The sequence below is a fragment of the Aspergillus piperis genome (assembly GCF_003184755.1).
Source record: "Aspergillus piperis CBS 112811 unplaced genomic scaffold BO85scaffold_33, whole genome shotgun sequence".
NCBI classification, from domain to species: domain Eukaryota; kingdom Fungi; phylum Ascomycota; class Eurotiomycetes; order Eurotiales; family Aspergillaceae; genus Aspergillus; species Aspergillus piperis.
In genome coordinates, this window is record NW_020291623.1 from 60,275 (window position 1) to 77,112 (window position 16,838).

Sequence of the window (16,838 nt, forward strand, 5' to 3'; positions counted from 1 at the left end):
AAGTCATCCTTTTCCACAGCTGTAGAAGCTGGGTGACACTGTTGCTGGGGGAGATTACCTTCCATTGCGGAGATGCACAATAACTCCAGGATAGAGAAGACGGCAGCCACAGTACAAACGATCGGAGCAACGAGATGGGGATGTAAAGACTTAATATCTGGGGGATTGAGGATGACAGACAAGGAAACGAGATGGCGCAAGGGAGGCTCGTGCAGACGACCGTGAGATCACTTATCTGCCATGAACCAAGGATGACGCTGGGGCAAGGGGCGAGTTTATTGGGCAATAACAGAGAAGCAATCGGCGGTTAAAGCTCCCCAACTACTATTGATAAGACCCGGGCAATCAAATCGCGGGGCAGGGACGGGCAATAACCATGGCAGTGATAGGGAAAGATTGGAGATATGGAGATAGTAGATGATGGAGATATGGGGAATGTACAGCTGGATTTATCTTATCGGGCCAGCTTGGGAAGATTCACCGAGTCGAGCGCAGCGATTATCAGTCCGATAGAACAGCAATCTCCATCAAGATCAGACCCTGATCGTGAAGATAACCGATCAACGAGTTTATCGCAGCTGAAGAGGAGAGAGGGGAAGAAGAAACCCAGGGGAAGTGCAGTTGATCAGTCATCTTCATGCATCTCACATGGTATTTACCCCTCATTAGCTGCACCCTCCCATACTTAGTGAAGGTACTAGTACTGAGTTGAACACCAACACAAACAAGTAACAAATTCTTCTCTTCCTTCTATTTCTCTTCATCATTGTCTATCATAGTACTAAACGTCAAGATGCCCCCCCTGATCGTCGACATCCACACTCATGTCTACCCTCCTTCTTATATGCATATGCTTCGCGCGCGCAAGACAGTCCCCTATGTCCACGACCCAGCCGACAATGCAACCCCTCGTCTCATCATCCTTTCATCCGACGATGACCCGTCAATCCCCGTCGATCAGCGTGGTCGCCCCGTGGATTCCTCCTATTCAGATATCAACGTGAAATTGGCCTTCATGCGCCGCCATGGAATCAACTGCAGCGTTATCTCGTTGGCAAATCCTTGGCTGGATTTTCTTGAGCCGAACGAAGCCCAGACATGGGCAGAGCGCATCAATGATGACCTGGAGACAACTTGTGCGCGGGTAAACAACGATGCAGACCCCGACAAAACAAAGGCACTCCATGAGAAGGAAACGCTGTTTGCTTTCGGGGCACTTCCGCTCAGCGCCCCGAGTCCTGATATTGTTGTAAATGAAATCAGAAGGCTCAAGACATTGCCCCATCTCCGGGGGGTGATCATGGGAACAACAGGTCTAGGCAAGGGGTTAGACGATAGTAGACTGGATCCGGTCTGGGAGGCCTTACAAGATACGGAGTCCATGTTGTTCCTACACCCCCACTATGGGCTACCGGATGAAGCCTTTGGTGGACCCGAAGTAACGAATCGCTATGGTCATGTCCTTCCCCTAGCTCTAGGGTTTCCTCTTGAGACAACCATTGCGGTGACGAGGATGCTTTTGGCGGGAGTCTTTGATCGCTTCCCGCGATTGAAGATCCTCCTGGCTCATTCCGGGGGTACCCTTCCTTTCCTTGCTGGTCGGATCGAGAGCTGTATCCTTCATGAACGTAAATTCATCGCCAACGGAGGTGATGTTCCCGGTCCGCAACGCAGTGTGTGGGATGTTCTAAGCACCAATATCTATCTGGACGCGGTGGTGTATGGCACTGCTGGGTTGAAAGCAGCTGTGGCTGCAGCAGGAGGAAGTGATCGTCTTCTCTTCGGTACGTTTGTCCCGGGATGCTTCTCTACTATAGCTATAACATTATTAACATCAGTATAGGAACTGATCATCCGTTCTTCCCTCCTTTGGGCAAGGATGACGAAGAATGGCCGAGTGTGACGACCAATTACAAAGCGATCCATTCTGCATTCGAATCGGAAGGAGACACTGCTGCAGGGGTCTTGGGGGGCAACGCGGCTCGCATACTGGATTTGAAATAGACATGAACTATATAATAATAGCAATGCTGCATGGCATGACTCCATCTGCGTTGTGCTTGTGCTTGCAGTTAAACGTGTCAGTGATACTGCACATCCGTGGCATATGCAGGATGCAAGTATTTCCGTTGAGATCAGTAAGTCATACATGTCAGATGGACGCAAATCCCGGCCTCATCCCTCCGGGTTGGCCAAGGTCAGACTGCGGCCAGAACCACCACGTCTACATCTTCGGGGAATTTCTCGCAGCTAGCATCTCCCAGCCTATGAGCCTCCAAATCTCTTGTACAAACCAGTCGGGCACTGATTGCTCGGGAATTTCCGAGCAGGTCTGAAGTCGTTCAAGATCCCGTTCATCTGGCCCCATGGGGTATTGTAGAGCCTCTGGCCAGAGCGAGTCGGTGCCAAAGACCGAGTGAAGCAGGGTAGCCTGTAGCTTTCCCTTGAGCTTTGCAGCCAACTGCTTGTTTGTACACCCATGACTGGGATCTGAAGACATAGATGGAGCATCTTCGAGTAGGACTAACATCTTTTCCAATGGCCATATAAGGCTCTTAGCCTCCATGGCCGCTGCGGGTAATGTGTTCTCAGCCATGTTAATTCCCTCCAGACCCCCTGGCAAAGGAAACCTGGCATCATTCATCTGCAAATCAGGTCGCAAACGCAAATCGTGGAAGACAAACAAGGAAACTAGCTTCCCCACACGACTCAAAAGGACGAATAGGAACCCTTCAAGAATACTTTGTTTAGCTACACAGTCAATGTTGAGCGATAGTGCCATTCTACTCAGCAACAAGCTCATGTGAGTGGCTATTTTATCTCTTTCATCTGCTTGGTTCTGATCATCAACAGAGTAGCCTGTTCTGGATCGCTTGGTTTTTGCCTTTTGCCTTGGTTGAGTTTGGTTTGCGCTTGGTTTAGACTCACGAAGTTGCTGTTCCGCTTTTCTCCTGCAATGCCGACCCAAAGCTTCTATAATAACCTCATATAAGCGAACGATAGAGTACGTAATCTGCCCAGCATCTCGCATATGTTGTCCAGATGCAGATAGTTTTTTGAAAGTGTGCATTAGGATCAGAAAAGCATTCTCGGTGCTGTTCAAAACAGCTAGTATATCCGGCCTCTTGGGCTCTGGTATCGCTTTAGTCGTGGATCGGGATACAACTGGTTGTTCAATCGCATCAAGCACAGTCTTTGTTGCAGTAGCGCAAAGCTCCACTGCGGCCCTAACAATGTTTGAATTATTGGGCCGTTTCTGCAGAACTTTCTGTAATGCGTAGAGTTGCCTCATGAAAGGTGCAGTGACTATAAGGCAATTTCGGTCAGTATAATCTCATTCATTAAAGGTGTATGGGAACAGACATTGTTCAGAAAAGTCTAAATGATCGACCACACCGCCATCTAATCCTGCAGAAAGACTATTGCCAAACACCGAGGTATCCATTCGAGAGAAGGTCTGGGTCTTTGCTCTCTTCCGTGTCATAGCACTACTACCGGGAGCAGCACCCTTCGCAGTAGTCTTGCGTTTCAATGCCGATTGACCGTTTTCTGCACCAGTATCATCTGCACCCTGGAGCCGTGCCCGAAGCGACTCATTGCGTTGCTCTAATTCGTATATTCGATCCAGCAAATTGCATTGTTCTGCTTCGGACCGCTCGTATGCTTGTTGCCAGAATGAGACGCTGTCGAAGAATTTGTCATGCGTGTAAGACCTGTCAGATGAGTGGGTGCTTTTGATGTGATGACGAATCTGCAATAAATGCTCTAAACTTTCAATTAATCTGCATGTCTGTCAAAAAGTACTAAGACGGGAATATTGCCTTTGAGATCCACATCCGGTGGCTTGAGCTTGACGATGGCCATTGCAAGCGCTAGCTGAGCTGGTGAAGGCATTGTAACTCCATTCATTTTTACTTTCTCAGAATCCCATCACAAGATGGGAGACGAGGCGGTATCACAATGCATCAAAGCGTCGAGTCGAGTTCATCAAGTTACTCTCTTTCCTCATTTGGAAGGCACGTGTGCGGTATCAAAAGCAAGGAATACATTTGGGTCTGGGAGGTCCTTTACATTAAACTTCTTAGGTTACGCTGACAATGCTTTGAAGAAATGTTCAAAAGTACTACTAATAGTGCTAGCCCTCTGGCTGACGTAAAGTCATACATACAAAGTATCGCCTGGAAGCCTCTGGACTCGAGCTACTGACAGCTCACTAGTGTATATATAAATATATCTTGAAGTAGCATAGGTAACATGTTGTACAGTAGTAAACGCTGGTTCAATACTGGCAGTAGTATAGTAACGAATTGAATACTGTCATAATTCCAAGAGACATTGCGAATAACAGATAACATAAACGTCAACATCGAATTATTTTGTGTCTGGCAAAAAGAGCTCTTATTACTACTATTACTACTGGACAAAGTGAAGCCGAGCCAAACCCGCCACCGCCAGCCAGACCCTCCGCCAAGCCCGACATGAAGCTTCATCGGTTTCTGCTACCACTTTCTCTCCTCTTTCATCCCTCCAACACAAGACCTCCAAGAGGCGTGCATCGCCAACTAAAACACCAAATCAACCCCGCATAACAAAACCCGAAGAAGTAATCCACGTCTGAACTTGAAACCAACACCGCGACGGCCAAACGCGCACCACCATGGCCTCAAAAGACGACCTCAAGGCCCACGCGGCCTCCAACGAAGACTTCTACGCTCTCCTCGATATCTCCCCGGCCGCCGCAGAATCAGAAATTCGTCGCGCCTACCGCCGAACCGCTCTGAAGTACCACCCCGATAAGATTGCAAACCCCACACCTGCGGACATCGACAAGTTCCATACGCTCCAGATCGCCTACGATGTTCTTTCCGATCCATCGGTGCGGCAGCTCTACGATAATGCGCGGGAGGCGCGCCAGCGCAAACAGCGCGAGCGGGATATGATGGATGCTGCGAAGAGGAAGATGAGGGAGGACTTGGAGGCTAGGGAGCGCGCGGGGGCTGCGGCGATGGGTGGCGCTGGTGCGCAACGCGGTGTAAAGCGACCGTGGATGGGGGGCGGCGCTGATGACGATGCTGAAGCGAAGCTGCAGAGGGAGATTGAGCGCATTGCGGAGGATGGACGACGGCGGCGACGTGAGGCGGAGGAAAAACTGAAGCAGGAAATGGAGGAGGAGGAAAAGTTGATGCGCCAGGAAGAAGAAGAGGCGCAACGGGCGGCGGACAGGAGTAGTCAGAAAGTTGATCGCTCGAAAGAGGGTGGCACGAATGTTCCGGAACTAGAACGAGGTGTCAAGGTGCGTTGGGTACGTGAAGGACGCGGGCTGGACTTGGATAAAGATCGGTTGATCTCTCTATTCTCGTCTTACGGCGAGATTGAGAACATCCTGCTCCTCAAGGACAAACGACAACGTATCGGAGACAACCGCGAGAAGAAGACGGTTGCCACAGCTGTGGTGATATTCGCTTCCATTGTCAGCGCCCACTTTGCTGTTCTGAACAGTGAGAAGAAAATGCGTCAGAGTGTTGGGCAAACGGATAGCGAGTGGTCTGCCATCGAATCTGTCTTCTGGGCATCTGGCAGCCAACCCGACCTGAGTGTTGCAGCCAACAGCTATTCTACTGCTTCCACTCCCCTGGAACAGGGCATCGCAGCACCCAACTCTTCAGGGCCAAATTCTTCCGCCGCCCCTCCCAAACCATCTTTCAACTTTGCTGGTTTGAAGTCAGCAGCGTCAGATGCTGCTGGTAAGAAACCCGGAAAAGCACCATCCTTCGGTTCCTTTGCTGCTGGCGCGGCGTCAAAGTCGGCGCAATCTGCGCCTGCTGGCTCGGCCAACGGCTCGAGCGCGCCGAGTATGGCGGAGCTGACGCTGATGCGGTTGAGAAATGCGCAGCGGGAGAAGGAACGCAAGGCCCTTGAAGAGCAGCTTAGGAAAGAAGATGAAGCTGCAGATGCAGCGGAGGCTGGATCAAAGGTATAGATGCGATATTTTTCCAATGACTCGAGGCCATGGTGCGCATTTACAAAGGCGTTATATGGTCGGATGAACTCGAACAGCAGCATCAAGTGCTGCACTATGTATTCTTAGACACTTCATTCAAGCATAGAGATACCCTCACGTTTTATTAACTACTTGCATTTTCACTGAATGAGACATGAACACATCGTATTTACCGGTATATTTTTGACAATATATTACACGTTTGATCTATGATACATTGTTGACGCAGTTGGTCATTTCATCGTGACTCCTCCTCTTCCTCCAACTGTTCCAACAGTTCTCTGGCTCGCTGTCCCTCCAGTTCTAGGTTACGCCCCTGGTTTTTCTTCACTCCACCATTGTAGATGTGCTCTCGCGTCCAAGCTGGGACAAGTGCCTTCAACTTCACCTCGCCAGACTCAGACGATCCACCTTCAGCCCCAGTCCATGAGACCTTGAACTCCTGATCAGGACTATATTGAGTCCCCTCACCAGTCAAAGCAACATCCGTCATCATCTCCAATCGACACAAAGCAAGTCCGATGTTTCCAATACCGCCCAAGAACTTGCCCGCGCTACGGCCCTTGCGCGCGCTGACCTTGGAGATATTCGACCCGGATGGCGGCAACTCCACATCCACAGAGGGGTCATACACCGGCATATCGGCCGACCCCAAGTCGCCTAGATCCCCATTATACAACTGAACCGGCAGTATACGCTTCCTCACAACACCGGTATGATGCGTCCGGATCGTAAGTTCCTGACCGACATAGCATCCCTTGCGGAAATCAATACCCCGCGACATATCCATGTTAGACTCCAACGGAAGCGCGGACTCGCGGATTATCTCCGACTGCCCTTCCGCAATGCCATGCAACATCCGTCGCACGGTATAAGAGCCCAGACCCACCTCCGATCCATAACCCTCGCCTTCTCCCTCCGCCAGATGCGTCGTCAAATCACCCTCACCCGGCGTGATGAGCCTGGACCCAAATCCTGGTGCGCGGGTATCTACACATCCGGTAACCGTCGCAGAAGACGAGGCAAAGGGCGAAAGTGACTGGGAATCCAGGTTGTATGCTGCCCACCGGGGTTCACTATGATCTTTCCATGAGGCCCACACAGTGCGTTCTCCCTCATCCAGGGCACGTAGCTTGAGTTTCGCGCGGAGTTTGTGTTTTTTGAGATGTTTCAAGAGAGTTGTGACTTCGCTCTTGTCCACTTCCACCAGCCATGCGTGTTCGTCCGGTGATGTGCCCTCTGCCTGGGGTAATGGGTAGAGGAAAGCGTCGTTCAGCACTCGGCCTTGGGAGTTCAGGAAAGCAGTGTAGGAGCCGGTTCGACGGGTTGCACGGTTCGGGTCGTTCGTGATGAGCATGTTCTGGGTGATTAAGCCTTGGAGATATGAGGTGCTATCTATGCCCGTTATGGAGATTAATCCGCGGTTTGTGAGACGTGCATATCCGGTTGCTGGCGGGGAGGGTGGGTTCGGGGTGGTGGATCGTGGGGCGCAACGCTGGATGGTCGTGGAGAAGGATCGATTGCGGACGAGACATTGCGCACATATTGTGCGTGTAGATGGGCTGGAGCGCATCATGTTCGTGGACTGATACTGGAATTGGTTCTGCGTAGCGTTTACAAATCAGAGGCCCATGAATGACATCGTCGGTAAGGCGGTGGAAAGAGGCAGAATACAGAACATGACATAATCTGTCTTAAAAGCTAGCCCAAAAGGGAGAATCTACTACGCATAGGAAAGTGTAGCTGGGTGGAGGGTCCTCTGTAGCATGGACAAAATCAAATCGAATTCAAGATCATGAAGCAATCAACCGCTAACTTCATTAGGGACGCATATGTATAGCTAACGGGCCCTATCAAGCAAAAATGACCGAGTTACTTGTGTCCTTTAGCAACTCCTTCCAGAAACCCAAGCAAGAAAGCCTTATTGACAGGCGAAGAGACCTTATTGGCATTAGATATCTGACTATCCTCCATTTCATGAGGTGTCTGGCCAACGTTAGGAACAGCGGGCAAGTTGACCGGCGACAGTGGGCTAACGACAGAAGAAGGCTGCGACGGTTTCGGAACAGATGCACCCAGTTCCGCAGGGGAAATATTCGGAGAGACAGATGTTTTGCCAAAGAGTGATAGGAGCATCTCCTTCTGCGCGACAGTTTGACTCGGTCTGCGGTCGAAGCTGGGTTGAGGTTGCGAATGCCGAGGGGACTCCGTGGAGCGTGCGGCGGCCTGTTGATCTTGACTCTCATTGAGTGCAGTCCGAATCGGGAGAAGATTCATCGCATTTGGGTTATCAGAGCGACGTAGAATCTGCGGCTGGAAAGGTTTAGGTGGCTCCGGAGAACTGGGTTTCGGACCCCTAGGCTGGGAGGGAGGACGGGAGGTTTGCGGAGAAGCGCGTGCAGGAGGCTGTTCTTTGGCGGCTTGCGGTCTTGCCAAGATTGTTATAGGGGCCGTAACAGCCGATGTCTGCTCATTTCTGGGTCCTTTGCGATTCGGCCCATTCTGTGCCTTTCTTGATGGCTTCTGAGCTCCGGGTTGTAAAGTATGCATGGTCGGTCCAGAGGCTGGCGAAGAAGTCCATGGACTAGCCGCGGGCGAACTGCGCCGCGCAGGGCTATGGTCCCCCCGGGGTCGTTGAAGGACTTGTTTTCTGGCCGGGGACACTGATTGACCCGATAGTTCGGCCGGCCCAGAGACAGCAGGAGCAGGAGACCCTCTCAGCAAATTAAGGAGATGATCCTGATGTTGGGAGGGCCTTCGTTCACTGGCTTGCGCCGGTCCAGTATGGGACACCAAGTTCGCCTTGGGCGTCTTGGGTGTTTTGGTCGAGTCATCCTTGAAAACATTCAACAGAGCCAGGGAATGGCTCGTAAGTTTGGGTGGAGGCAAATTTCTCGCCGGTGGCACGGTCGCACCGGGAGCTTGGGAAGGATGACCTGATTGAGAGAATTGAGGATCACCGGTTCGATGGTAGGGGGCAGGGGCGGCTTGACTCTGCGGAGCGGGAGCGAGTTCTGCCAGCGAACCTGTGTCTTTGTGGAAGTGTGATGCAAGCGACTGCTGAGGGGGGAAAGTTCCGTGAACACTACCAGATGGCCCTGGAGGAGCAGCAGAGAGCGGTCTTTGATTCAACTGGCCATGAGGCATTGCATTGGCAATGGATGCTGGTAGATGTGGTACAGGACCGTGATTGGGCTGTGGGTATGACGGCAAGCTGGGGGTAACGCCGACATGAGGGCCTTGCTGGGGAAAGCCCGGGAAGAAGCCCATCGCGGGATAAGGACGACTCACAGGAGGCACACTCCCTGGAAGAGGGGCCGGCATCGATTGCTGCTCTGGAATATTGGCTTGTGGAAGGGATTCACGAGACGAGCCGGTCCGCAGCAGCTCTAAAAGAGCATTAGATTTAGAGGCACTAGGCCCTGAGACTGGTGCATGGATGATCGGCGATGTATTTCCAGAAGGAACCAGATTGTTAATGTTGAGAAGGCGCTTAAGGTGAGCAGAGGCGTCCTGAGTCGACGCAAGTTCTGGCAAGTCACTGGGAGTAGCCATTTCCGCAGCCGCCTGATTCGGTGTGAAGCTGTGCACAGCATGGGAAGCTTCGTCGATCGACATGTCGTTCTGCATAGGCAGCTTCGGGCCACCTGGAGTTTTTCCTTCAAGCCTCTTTTGTTGGGCAATCCACTTCTTGAGTGGATGCATAAACGGAGCTACCATATAGAACTTGTTCGCATTGGCGACGGCGAAGCCTTGATCTTGCTGCTTGCTCTTCTTCAGTGTCGGCAACTCGGACAGCTTGTACCACTCAATCTTGCTAATCTCCTTGCGGGTACGCGGCTCAAAATGAGCATCCTGTGGCACGCCCCGGAAAACATACAGCCTCATGTGCTGCTCTCTCATGGTGATTTCGATGAACTTGACATCTTTCTCATCTTGGACCAATCCGGCTTCCCGAACGTCAAAACCAGTTTCCTCGTAGACTTCTCGAATGGCGCAGTCGATGTCTTTCTCATCTTTATTAATTTTGCCTCGTGGAAAACTCCAGTTGGCGCCTTTCTTCCAACCCTTGACCAAGACCACCTCGTCCATGTCATCGTTAAGCATGATGGCACCGCGCACCGGAACCCGGGTTTTGTAGGCCAGGAATTCGGAGAATGCGGTGATATGATGATAATGCGACCATTGGGACATCAATGGGCAATGCTGAAAGATGCGCAAAGCGAAGGCTTTCAGGGACAAGGACGGGAGAGCCGGATCCAACGGCCGAATGAAGTCTTCGTAGAACCATTGTGCTTCTTCAACCTGAAAACAGATGCGTTCAACAGATTCGAGCTCTTCTCGGGGTAAGTTGATGATAAAGCGAACACATAAATCATCCAGCCCTGCCCGGAGCCATCCAAGTTAGCACAGCCGAGGTCACCGTAGCCACACGGGCGGGGGAGACAAGCGTCAAGGCGAGACTCACAGTCTTCCAACTGCATCTTTGTTTCTGTCATACTGGACAACGTGCTCTAGCATTTCAGCAGAGGTAAGGACAGGCAAGGAGCTCTCCGAGCGTCAAGCGGAGAGAGCACGAGGCGGAGCGAACGAGGACTGAGGGGACAGCACAGCGCGCTGCTGCAGCTTCAAGGAAGGGTGCTTGGCAAGCGCCAACCCTGAAGCGTACTTTGTGCGAGAAGGCTAAGGAGGCAGGGATTCGAGGATAAAACCAATGGGTTATCTACCTCCAACCAAGAGAAGAAGCGCTGATAGGTGGGTAGAGAGTGAGGGAAAAGTGGCTCTTGTGGTCGACACCCGACGGCCTAACAATAATGGAGGACGGCTAAGAGTGAGTGAGCTGCGAATGAGTTGGGTTGGGGAAGTCACTCATTAGTTAGTTTACTAGTACCAACTAGTCTAGTCCGCTTAGGGGAACCAGCTGACTGCGCCACATGTAATTGACTGTGGCGCAGTCACACACAGGTATCAAGAATGTGGCTAGTGAGATGTGAGGGGGGTTACGTAATGTCTGCTGGTGGTCGCGCCGGATCATGCAATGACGTCGATGCGCGGCTCGTGTTCCAGATATTCAGGTCTTTGTCGACGTTGTTGTCGTTGACTGGCTGTCGCACAATGTATCCCATGGTTTTAAAAAGCCGCCCGAAACCCCTTGGTCCAAAAATAAGGCGCTTACATCGGAGATCCTTTATCGAATCTTCACAAACATACATACGTCTGCTCCTGAGAGCTTGGCGGTTATATACTCAGCCAAGCATCCCCTCCTGAAGAGGGTGCCTAATCGATCCGGCACATTCCAACCTCCCCTTTCTTTTTTTCTTTTTAACACAGACCTTTCCTCCCCTTATTCTAAGTCCCTTCCATCATCTGATTCTGCCACCTCCTAAGCTATGTCGGCGCAACTTGCAAATCTAGTGGGCAAGAAGATTCTCGCAGAATCCGCCCGGAATCATTTTGGACAAGAAGTAAAACCCATTCCATTTTCTGAACCATCCTACTGTGGCAAACTATGGGCTAAGACAGTGTGTTGCTGTAGGACCCCTATTTCGAAGAGGTTCCCGCGTCACGCTTGAATCGCGCCTTCGGGAAGAAAACACAAAAGCGACGCAAAGCAGTCCCTCCCGGCCTGTCGCAGAACGACAGCAAGGTTCTGACGCAAGTTAAAAGAAGGGCGTATCGCTTGGACTTATGTCTCTTTAGCCTGTGTGGAATCCGATTCGGATGGGGAAGTGTTATAGGTCTATTCCCATTGTAAGTTGGAATCCCTGCACATGGTGTTCAATCCGAGACTCATCAAGGAATCAAACAGTATTGGAGATGGAGCAGATGCTGCATTGGCTTTGATGGTGGTGCACACCTGTGACAAAATCGATGGGGGCCTCCCATCGCGGCTGCGAATGATGATGCTCATGAATATCGTGATCGATTTCTTTATCGGCCTGGTTCCTTTCATTGGTGACGTTGCTGATGCCGTGTACAAATGCAACACGCGGAATGCCGTGCTTCTGGAAAAACATTTGCGGGAAAAAGGGGCCAAGGCGCTTGCCAAACAAGAGAGGAGGCAGGATACAGCGGATATGAGCTTGCCGGACGAGTTCGACCGCTATGACGACGATACTTCGGGTGAGCCATCTAGCCACAAAGGCCAGCCACACAGTAGGAACACTGATGGACCAGCGAAGCCTCAAGCATCACGGGATCCCAAGAAAAGCCGTTCACAAGGCAGATGGTTCGGAGGAAGAGCCCAACCGGATGATGACCTTGAGACTGGAGTAATCGATAACTCCCGGCCCTCTCGGCGGCATTGATGATGTCACAGAGAGAATACATTCGGGACAGTCAAAATAATAATGCCTACCCACAAACGCGGTATAGATGAATATGTGAATGAACCTTGATTTAACAGGTCAATTCGGGCTGGGACCGAGCACAGGCGTAGCAAAATTGAAGCTGTTCGTGGCCTTGTTCGCCCGTGATGTTTTCGTTCGTAGTCATGAAGGCCCCGCAGAAGTCGCACTGCAGTCCGCCGATAGATGTACCAGACGACTGGAGCTTACTGGCAGTCCTGGTCACGTTCAACATGACGCCGGGGTATTTCGCACCCTGAGTGCTGACATAACGGATCATCAGCTCATCGATCGACAAGTTCTTCGTGAGCGTATTCTCGGAGGGAGGCTCATCATGAACGATGATGCCAGCAAGCTCGGGAAAGAGGGTGGCATAGGTGCGTATCTCTGCCGTGAACACGTCCCGAAGCGGGAAGTTGAACTCTAGACCGAACGGCGACATTCCATCGCACACCTGCCACGTCACTGCAGAGCCGCGTCCCTTCGCAACGTTGGCGAGCGTCTTGGCGGCAAGCTTGCTGTCCGAGTCACCCCATACTATGCCACGGCATTCCATTTTCTTTGCGAAAGCAACGACGAGTTTGTTCAACAAGATTTGGTCGACATCGGACTTGGAAGTGGCTGACGAGATCGACCTGCGGAAGCGGGTTAAACGCTCCTCATTGGATAGAGAAGTGTCATCTGTGAAGTTCTCCCCAGCATACTGCGACATGATCTGATGGACATCCGGGTCAAGCTCGAAGATACTGTGGAAGGGGAGCCGGGTGAAGGAACAGAGTGGAAAGGTTTGCTGCGCGAGTGCAAAGCCTTCTTCGTGCGGAGGAACAGGGGAGATTGTCGAAGGCTCAACGACGAGGACGAGAATTTCAAAGCCCGCGGGGCCGTGTTTCTTCGAGCGTAGTACCTCCAGCTGCTGGTGCAGCATGTGCAATAGAACGGTGGAGGAGACGCCGTACGAAAGGGGGAGCAGCAATTTGCAGGGACCGGTCTGTGGCATATTCCTCCGGAGACGATAACGTTCCATGCGCCTGAAGGGCTTGAAGTTCAAGAATCGAATATAACATTCTCTGAATGGAGGGGTAACTGAGATCAGTATGGACTAGAAGCGGCGACAGGTATACTATAGGGAAGACGAGACGTACTGGCACACGAAACGCTCGCGCAATGTAAAGGCCGGTTCGGCCTCATGGCAGTTCATGCAGTGATCAGGCAGCTCTTTTCCGGGCATTTTGGTGGGTGTCAGGGGCGGAGTGCAAGACTGGGTTCATACAATAAAATTGTAGATTGTGATTAGTTTTCACGCGGGATGCCGGGTGGGGAGCGATTTTCGCCAGGCAGAATTTCTCGGCGGCGGGCAGAGCCACTGGCAGCACGGGCTTAGATAATACCCATGGGCGGGACCCCCGTCAACAACACGCGGCTTCCCCGGTTTCAGCAGTTCAAGCCACGCTTCGTGAGATCGTCGCAAACATCATTCGGTCTCCCAACGCATCCGAGTTCTGCCGACTTCCCCTGAGAAGGCCACTTCCTCCGTTGAATTTGCCCTCAAATTGTACCTGGAGCTTCTTATGATCCAGGGCTGCAACTAAACCCTGCTCTCGGCGACTCCGGAGCTCCGTCCTACTGCCAGGCACCCTACCGCATAGCTCCTTTTTCATTGTCACAATGAGAGGCTGGCTTCGGACCCTTGGCTTAACTGCCTTACTGGCAGGAAGTGTGCTGGCAAATGAAGTTGAACTAGTGCGCATTGTCTTTCACCATAATCCAAGGCTCGATGCTGACATCCGTTTCCCGCGCAGACACAAGATGAAGCCCATCGACAGCGTTGTTCGGGAATGTATAGTCGCAAAGCTTGGGGTGGCAGTGTCGATCCCTTCATCTTGACCAAATTCGTCCAAGAACCCCAGTCTGGTGATAGCGATCCTCTCGTCAGTCTCGTCATATTCGAATGGTCCGATGAGAATCTTATCGGCCGGCCTGTTCCGGGTGACTCTGGAGTACGACCACCCTTCCCTGACCATGATTATATTTGGATAGTCCAACTCATACATGCGGATTTAGGAAAGGGAAACGATCTGTGATGAGGCCAGTGTGCAGGCGAACCTCTGCTCGGAAGACCAAGTCGGTTCTTTCATTCTTGCTTCGAATGTCACCGAGGCCTCCAAATTTCCTGTCGTCACCAAAGCAGTCCACCTAAATGATCCCGCCGCCATCAATTATCCTATCAAAAAGACTGGATTCTATTGCGTCAGCACGTACGGGTACTCCGGCGTGGACTACAAGGCCGTGATCGAGTTCAGAAACTCGTACGGTGAACTTCCAGCTGCGCAGATCGCAAAGCTCCCGTTTTATGGTGGCTTGACTATCGTCTACGCAGTTGTTGGTCTGTAAGTATTTTCTAATGTTGCAGTGTTCAGTCAGGGTGGGGCTTATGCTCAATAGGTTCTGGGCATTCCTTTACGTGCAAAACCGTCACGATATTTGTAAGTACAGGCTTTGGGTGTCTAGTGACTATCCGCTAATCGTCTATAGTGCCTGTTCAAAATTACATCACCGCGATCCTTGTTTTCCTCATTGTCGAGCAGTTGATGACTTGGGGCTTCTACGGTATGTCTAACGCTTATACCGCCGATGACCTTTGCTAACGCTCATTCAGACTATCAAAACCGCAACGGCTTGAACACCGGCGCAAAGGCACTGATGGTTATAGTCGCTGTACTGAATGCGGGACGCAACGCTTTCTCGTTCTTCCTCCTGCTGATAGTGTGCATGGGCTATGGTGTTGTCAAACCGTCGCTTGGTCGGACGATGATCTATGTTCGTATCCTTGCCATCACGCACTTCATCTTCGCTGTGATATATGCTGTCGCCAGTCTGTCGATTACCCCGGACAGCGCCGGCCCGCTCGTCTTGCTCATCGTGCTTCCTCTTGCTGGCACACTCACGGCATTCTACGTGTGGACGTTGAACTCCTTGAATGCGACTATGAAGGACCTTATCGACAGAAAGCAGAAGACGAAAGCCATGATGTACAAGAAGCTTTGGTGGTGCATTCTCGGTAGTATCGTCGTTATCTTCGGTTTCTTCTTTATCAACTCTGTCGCCTTTGCAGGACGCAGCGAGGCCAGCTTCGTACCGGAGCACTGGAAGTCTAGATGGTTTGTGCTGGATGGCTGGTTGAACCTGGTGTACTTCTTCGATATCGGATTCGTCGCCTATCTCTGGCGTCCCACTGCTAACAACAGACGGTTCGCTATGAGTGACGAGGTAAGCCTTGTTTGGAGCAGTTGTGCGAGCCTGAAAGATAAACTAACAACATGCTAGATTGCGCAAGATGACGACGGGTTCGAGATTCGTTCCTTCGGTAGTGCATTGGATGAAGAGGACGCTTTTGGTGGACCCGAAGAACCTTCCGGTTCGGAGCATCGTCGTGACCTGTCACCTGTGCCTCCCAAGCCTGTCCCTGCAGCCCCGCGTCAACGGGAGTCTCTGGACGGTGAGACTATCTTCGCTGTCGGCGAGGACGGAGACAAATGGTCTGACGACGAAGATGAATCGCCGCGCAACTCCGGCGAACGAGAGCGGCTTACCGGCAAGCACAAGGACTAAATGCGGCTTGCGAAGCCACACGTGCCCCGTCGTGGGCATTGACATCCTAAAATTGCAGGGCCAAAAAGTCATTCTCGCAATCGCTATTTGTCTACTGTCTTGACTGTCGGCGACATACGGCTACGTTGCCATATTTCGGGGAAAATTGGAAGTGTTGGTATTCTTCATGTGTTAGTTGGCTTTGCAGGCATATGATGGCGTTCGGCCTATGGTGTATTCCCCGTTGTTTAGTGTTTCGTGTTTCTTCTGCTTCGAATGTAATGGAGGAGCGATATCTTTTCCCTTATTTTGTATAGATTCTCTATCATATGTAACTCCATTTATGAAGCAATGTTTTCATTTCACTAATCATGATGCATGACGTCAGTAACTCTATCTCAGCATTCACACAAGCCTTAGTATCCCATGCCTGTCCATCATCACTTGCACTGATCCTACAGTGAGGAACAACTTCCAGCTATGTTGGAACGCTCTAAATCATACGCTCATTTCATTTCGATCCTATGCATAATCTTGTGACTGATCGAGCCCACTACGGAAACAGCTAGCTATGCCGGTGCTTCACCGTTTGAAGCAATTAAAATGGCCCTGAACGCCTCAAATTCCTCAACCCTCAGTAACTACATGAAGCCATAAACAACGCGTACTACGAGGTCAGAAGGTCGTCGCCATAGCTGAATGAGAGCAAAGCAAGGCAAAATACAGCGAAGCCATGCCACAAAATGAAAGTGTAAACCAGTGGCAACCAGCTAGCTGCCTGCCATCTTCTCTTCGTTCTTCGTCCATGTTCTTGCTTCCATCATGCGCATTCTTCTGATGTGAGGTGACGACTCAGATCGGGGCGTGTGTGGATTCCAATCCATCTACCCAGCGTCTTCAGC

General features: G+C 51.4%; 7 protein-coding genes across 7 annotated transcripts; 4 read left to right on the forward strand and 3 right to left on the reverse strand.

Annotated features, from left to right (window-relative positions):
* The first annotated feature begins 713 nt into the window (after positions 1-713).
* BO85DRAFT_454152 (amidohydrolase family protein) lies at positions 714-2,054 on the forward strand. Its single transcript, XM_025661212.1, has 2 exons — positions 714-1,784; positions 1,844-2,054. The coding sequence occupies exons 1-2, from the start codon at positions 794-796 to the stop codon at positions 2,002-2,004; spliced, it is 1,152 nt and encodes a 383-aa protein (XP_025510174.1). The 5' UTR covers positions 714-793; the 3' UTR covers positions 2,005-2,054.
* A 48-nt stretch (positions 2,055-2,102) lies between these two features.
* On the reverse strand, positions 2,103-3,894 carry BO85DRAFT_431853 (uncharacterized protein; the record flags this gene model as incomplete). Its single annotated transcript, XM_025658348.1, has 3 exons — positions 2,103-3,306; positions 3,364-3,751; positions 3,805-3,894. 3 exons carry the CDS (start codon positions 3,892-3,894, stop codon positions 2,225-2,227), a joined length of 1,560 nt encoding a protein of 519 aa, XP_025510175.1. The 3' UTR covers positions 2,103-2,224.
* Positions 3,895-4,524: 630 nt separating this feature from the next.
* Positions 4,525-6,119, forward strand: BO85DRAFT_454154 (putative cell cycle control protein (Cwf23)). The gene has a single exon (XM_025661213.1). It carries the CDS (start codon positions 4,658-4,660, stop codon positions 5,978-5,980), a length of 1,323 nt encoding a protein of 440 aa, XP_025510176.1. The 5' UTR covers positions 4,525-4,657; the 3' UTR covers positions 5,981-6,119.
* A 48-nt stretch (positions 6,120-6,167) lies between these two features.
* BO85DRAFT_481974 (decapping enzyme complex catalytic subunit DCP2) lies at positions 6,168-10,848 on the reverse strand. Its single transcript, XM_025663083.1, has 3 exons — positions 10,470-10,848; positions 7,943-10,386; positions 6,168-7,592 (listed from the first exon to the last, which is right to left on the reverse strand). Exons 1-3 carry the CDS (start codon positions 10,498-10,500, stop codon positions 6,240-6,242), a joined length of 3,828 nt encoding a protein of 1,275 aa, XP_025510177.1. The 5' UTR covers positions 10,501-10,848; the 3' UTR covers positions 6,168-6,239.
* A 259-nt stretch (positions 10,849-11,107) lies between these two features.
* On the forward strand, positions 11,108-12,405 carry BO85DRAFT_431863 (DUF4112 domain-containing protein). The gene is made up of 3 exons (XM_025658349.1): positions 11,108-11,466; positions 11,538-11,752; positions 11,811-12,405. The coding sequence occupies exons 1-3, from the start codon at positions 11,392-11,394 to the stop codon at positions 12,307-12,309; spliced, it is 789 nt and encodes a 262-aa protein (XP_025510178.1). The 5' UTR covers positions 11,108-11,391; the 3' UTR covers positions 12,310-12,405.
* BO85DRAFT_493158 (uncharacterized protein) lies at positions 12,401-13,576 on the reverse strand (the record flags this gene model as incomplete). The annotated part of the gene is made up of 2 exons (XM_025663815.1): positions 12,401-13,415; positions 13,491-13,576. 2 exons carry the CDS (start codon positions 13,574-13,576, stop codon positions 12,401-12,403), a joined length of 1,101 nt encoding a protein of 366 aa, XP_025510179.1.
* Positions 13,577-13,792: 216 nt separating this feature from the next.
* Positions 13,793-16,395, forward strand: BO85DRAFT_524496 (putative integral membrane protein (Ptm1)). The gene is made up of 7 exons (XM_025665418.1): positions 13,793-14,088; positions 14,148-14,345; positions 14,410-14,735; positions 14,791-14,831; positions 14,881-14,955; positions 15,005-15,615; positions 15,673-16,395. The coding sequence occupies exons 1-7, from the start codon at positions 14,014-14,016 to the stop codon at positions 15,955-15,957; spliced, it is 1,611 nt and encodes a 536-aa protein (XP_025510180.1). The 5' UTR covers positions 13,793-14,013; the 3' UTR covers positions 15,958-16,395.
* Positions 16,396-16,838: the final 443 nt, after the last annotated feature.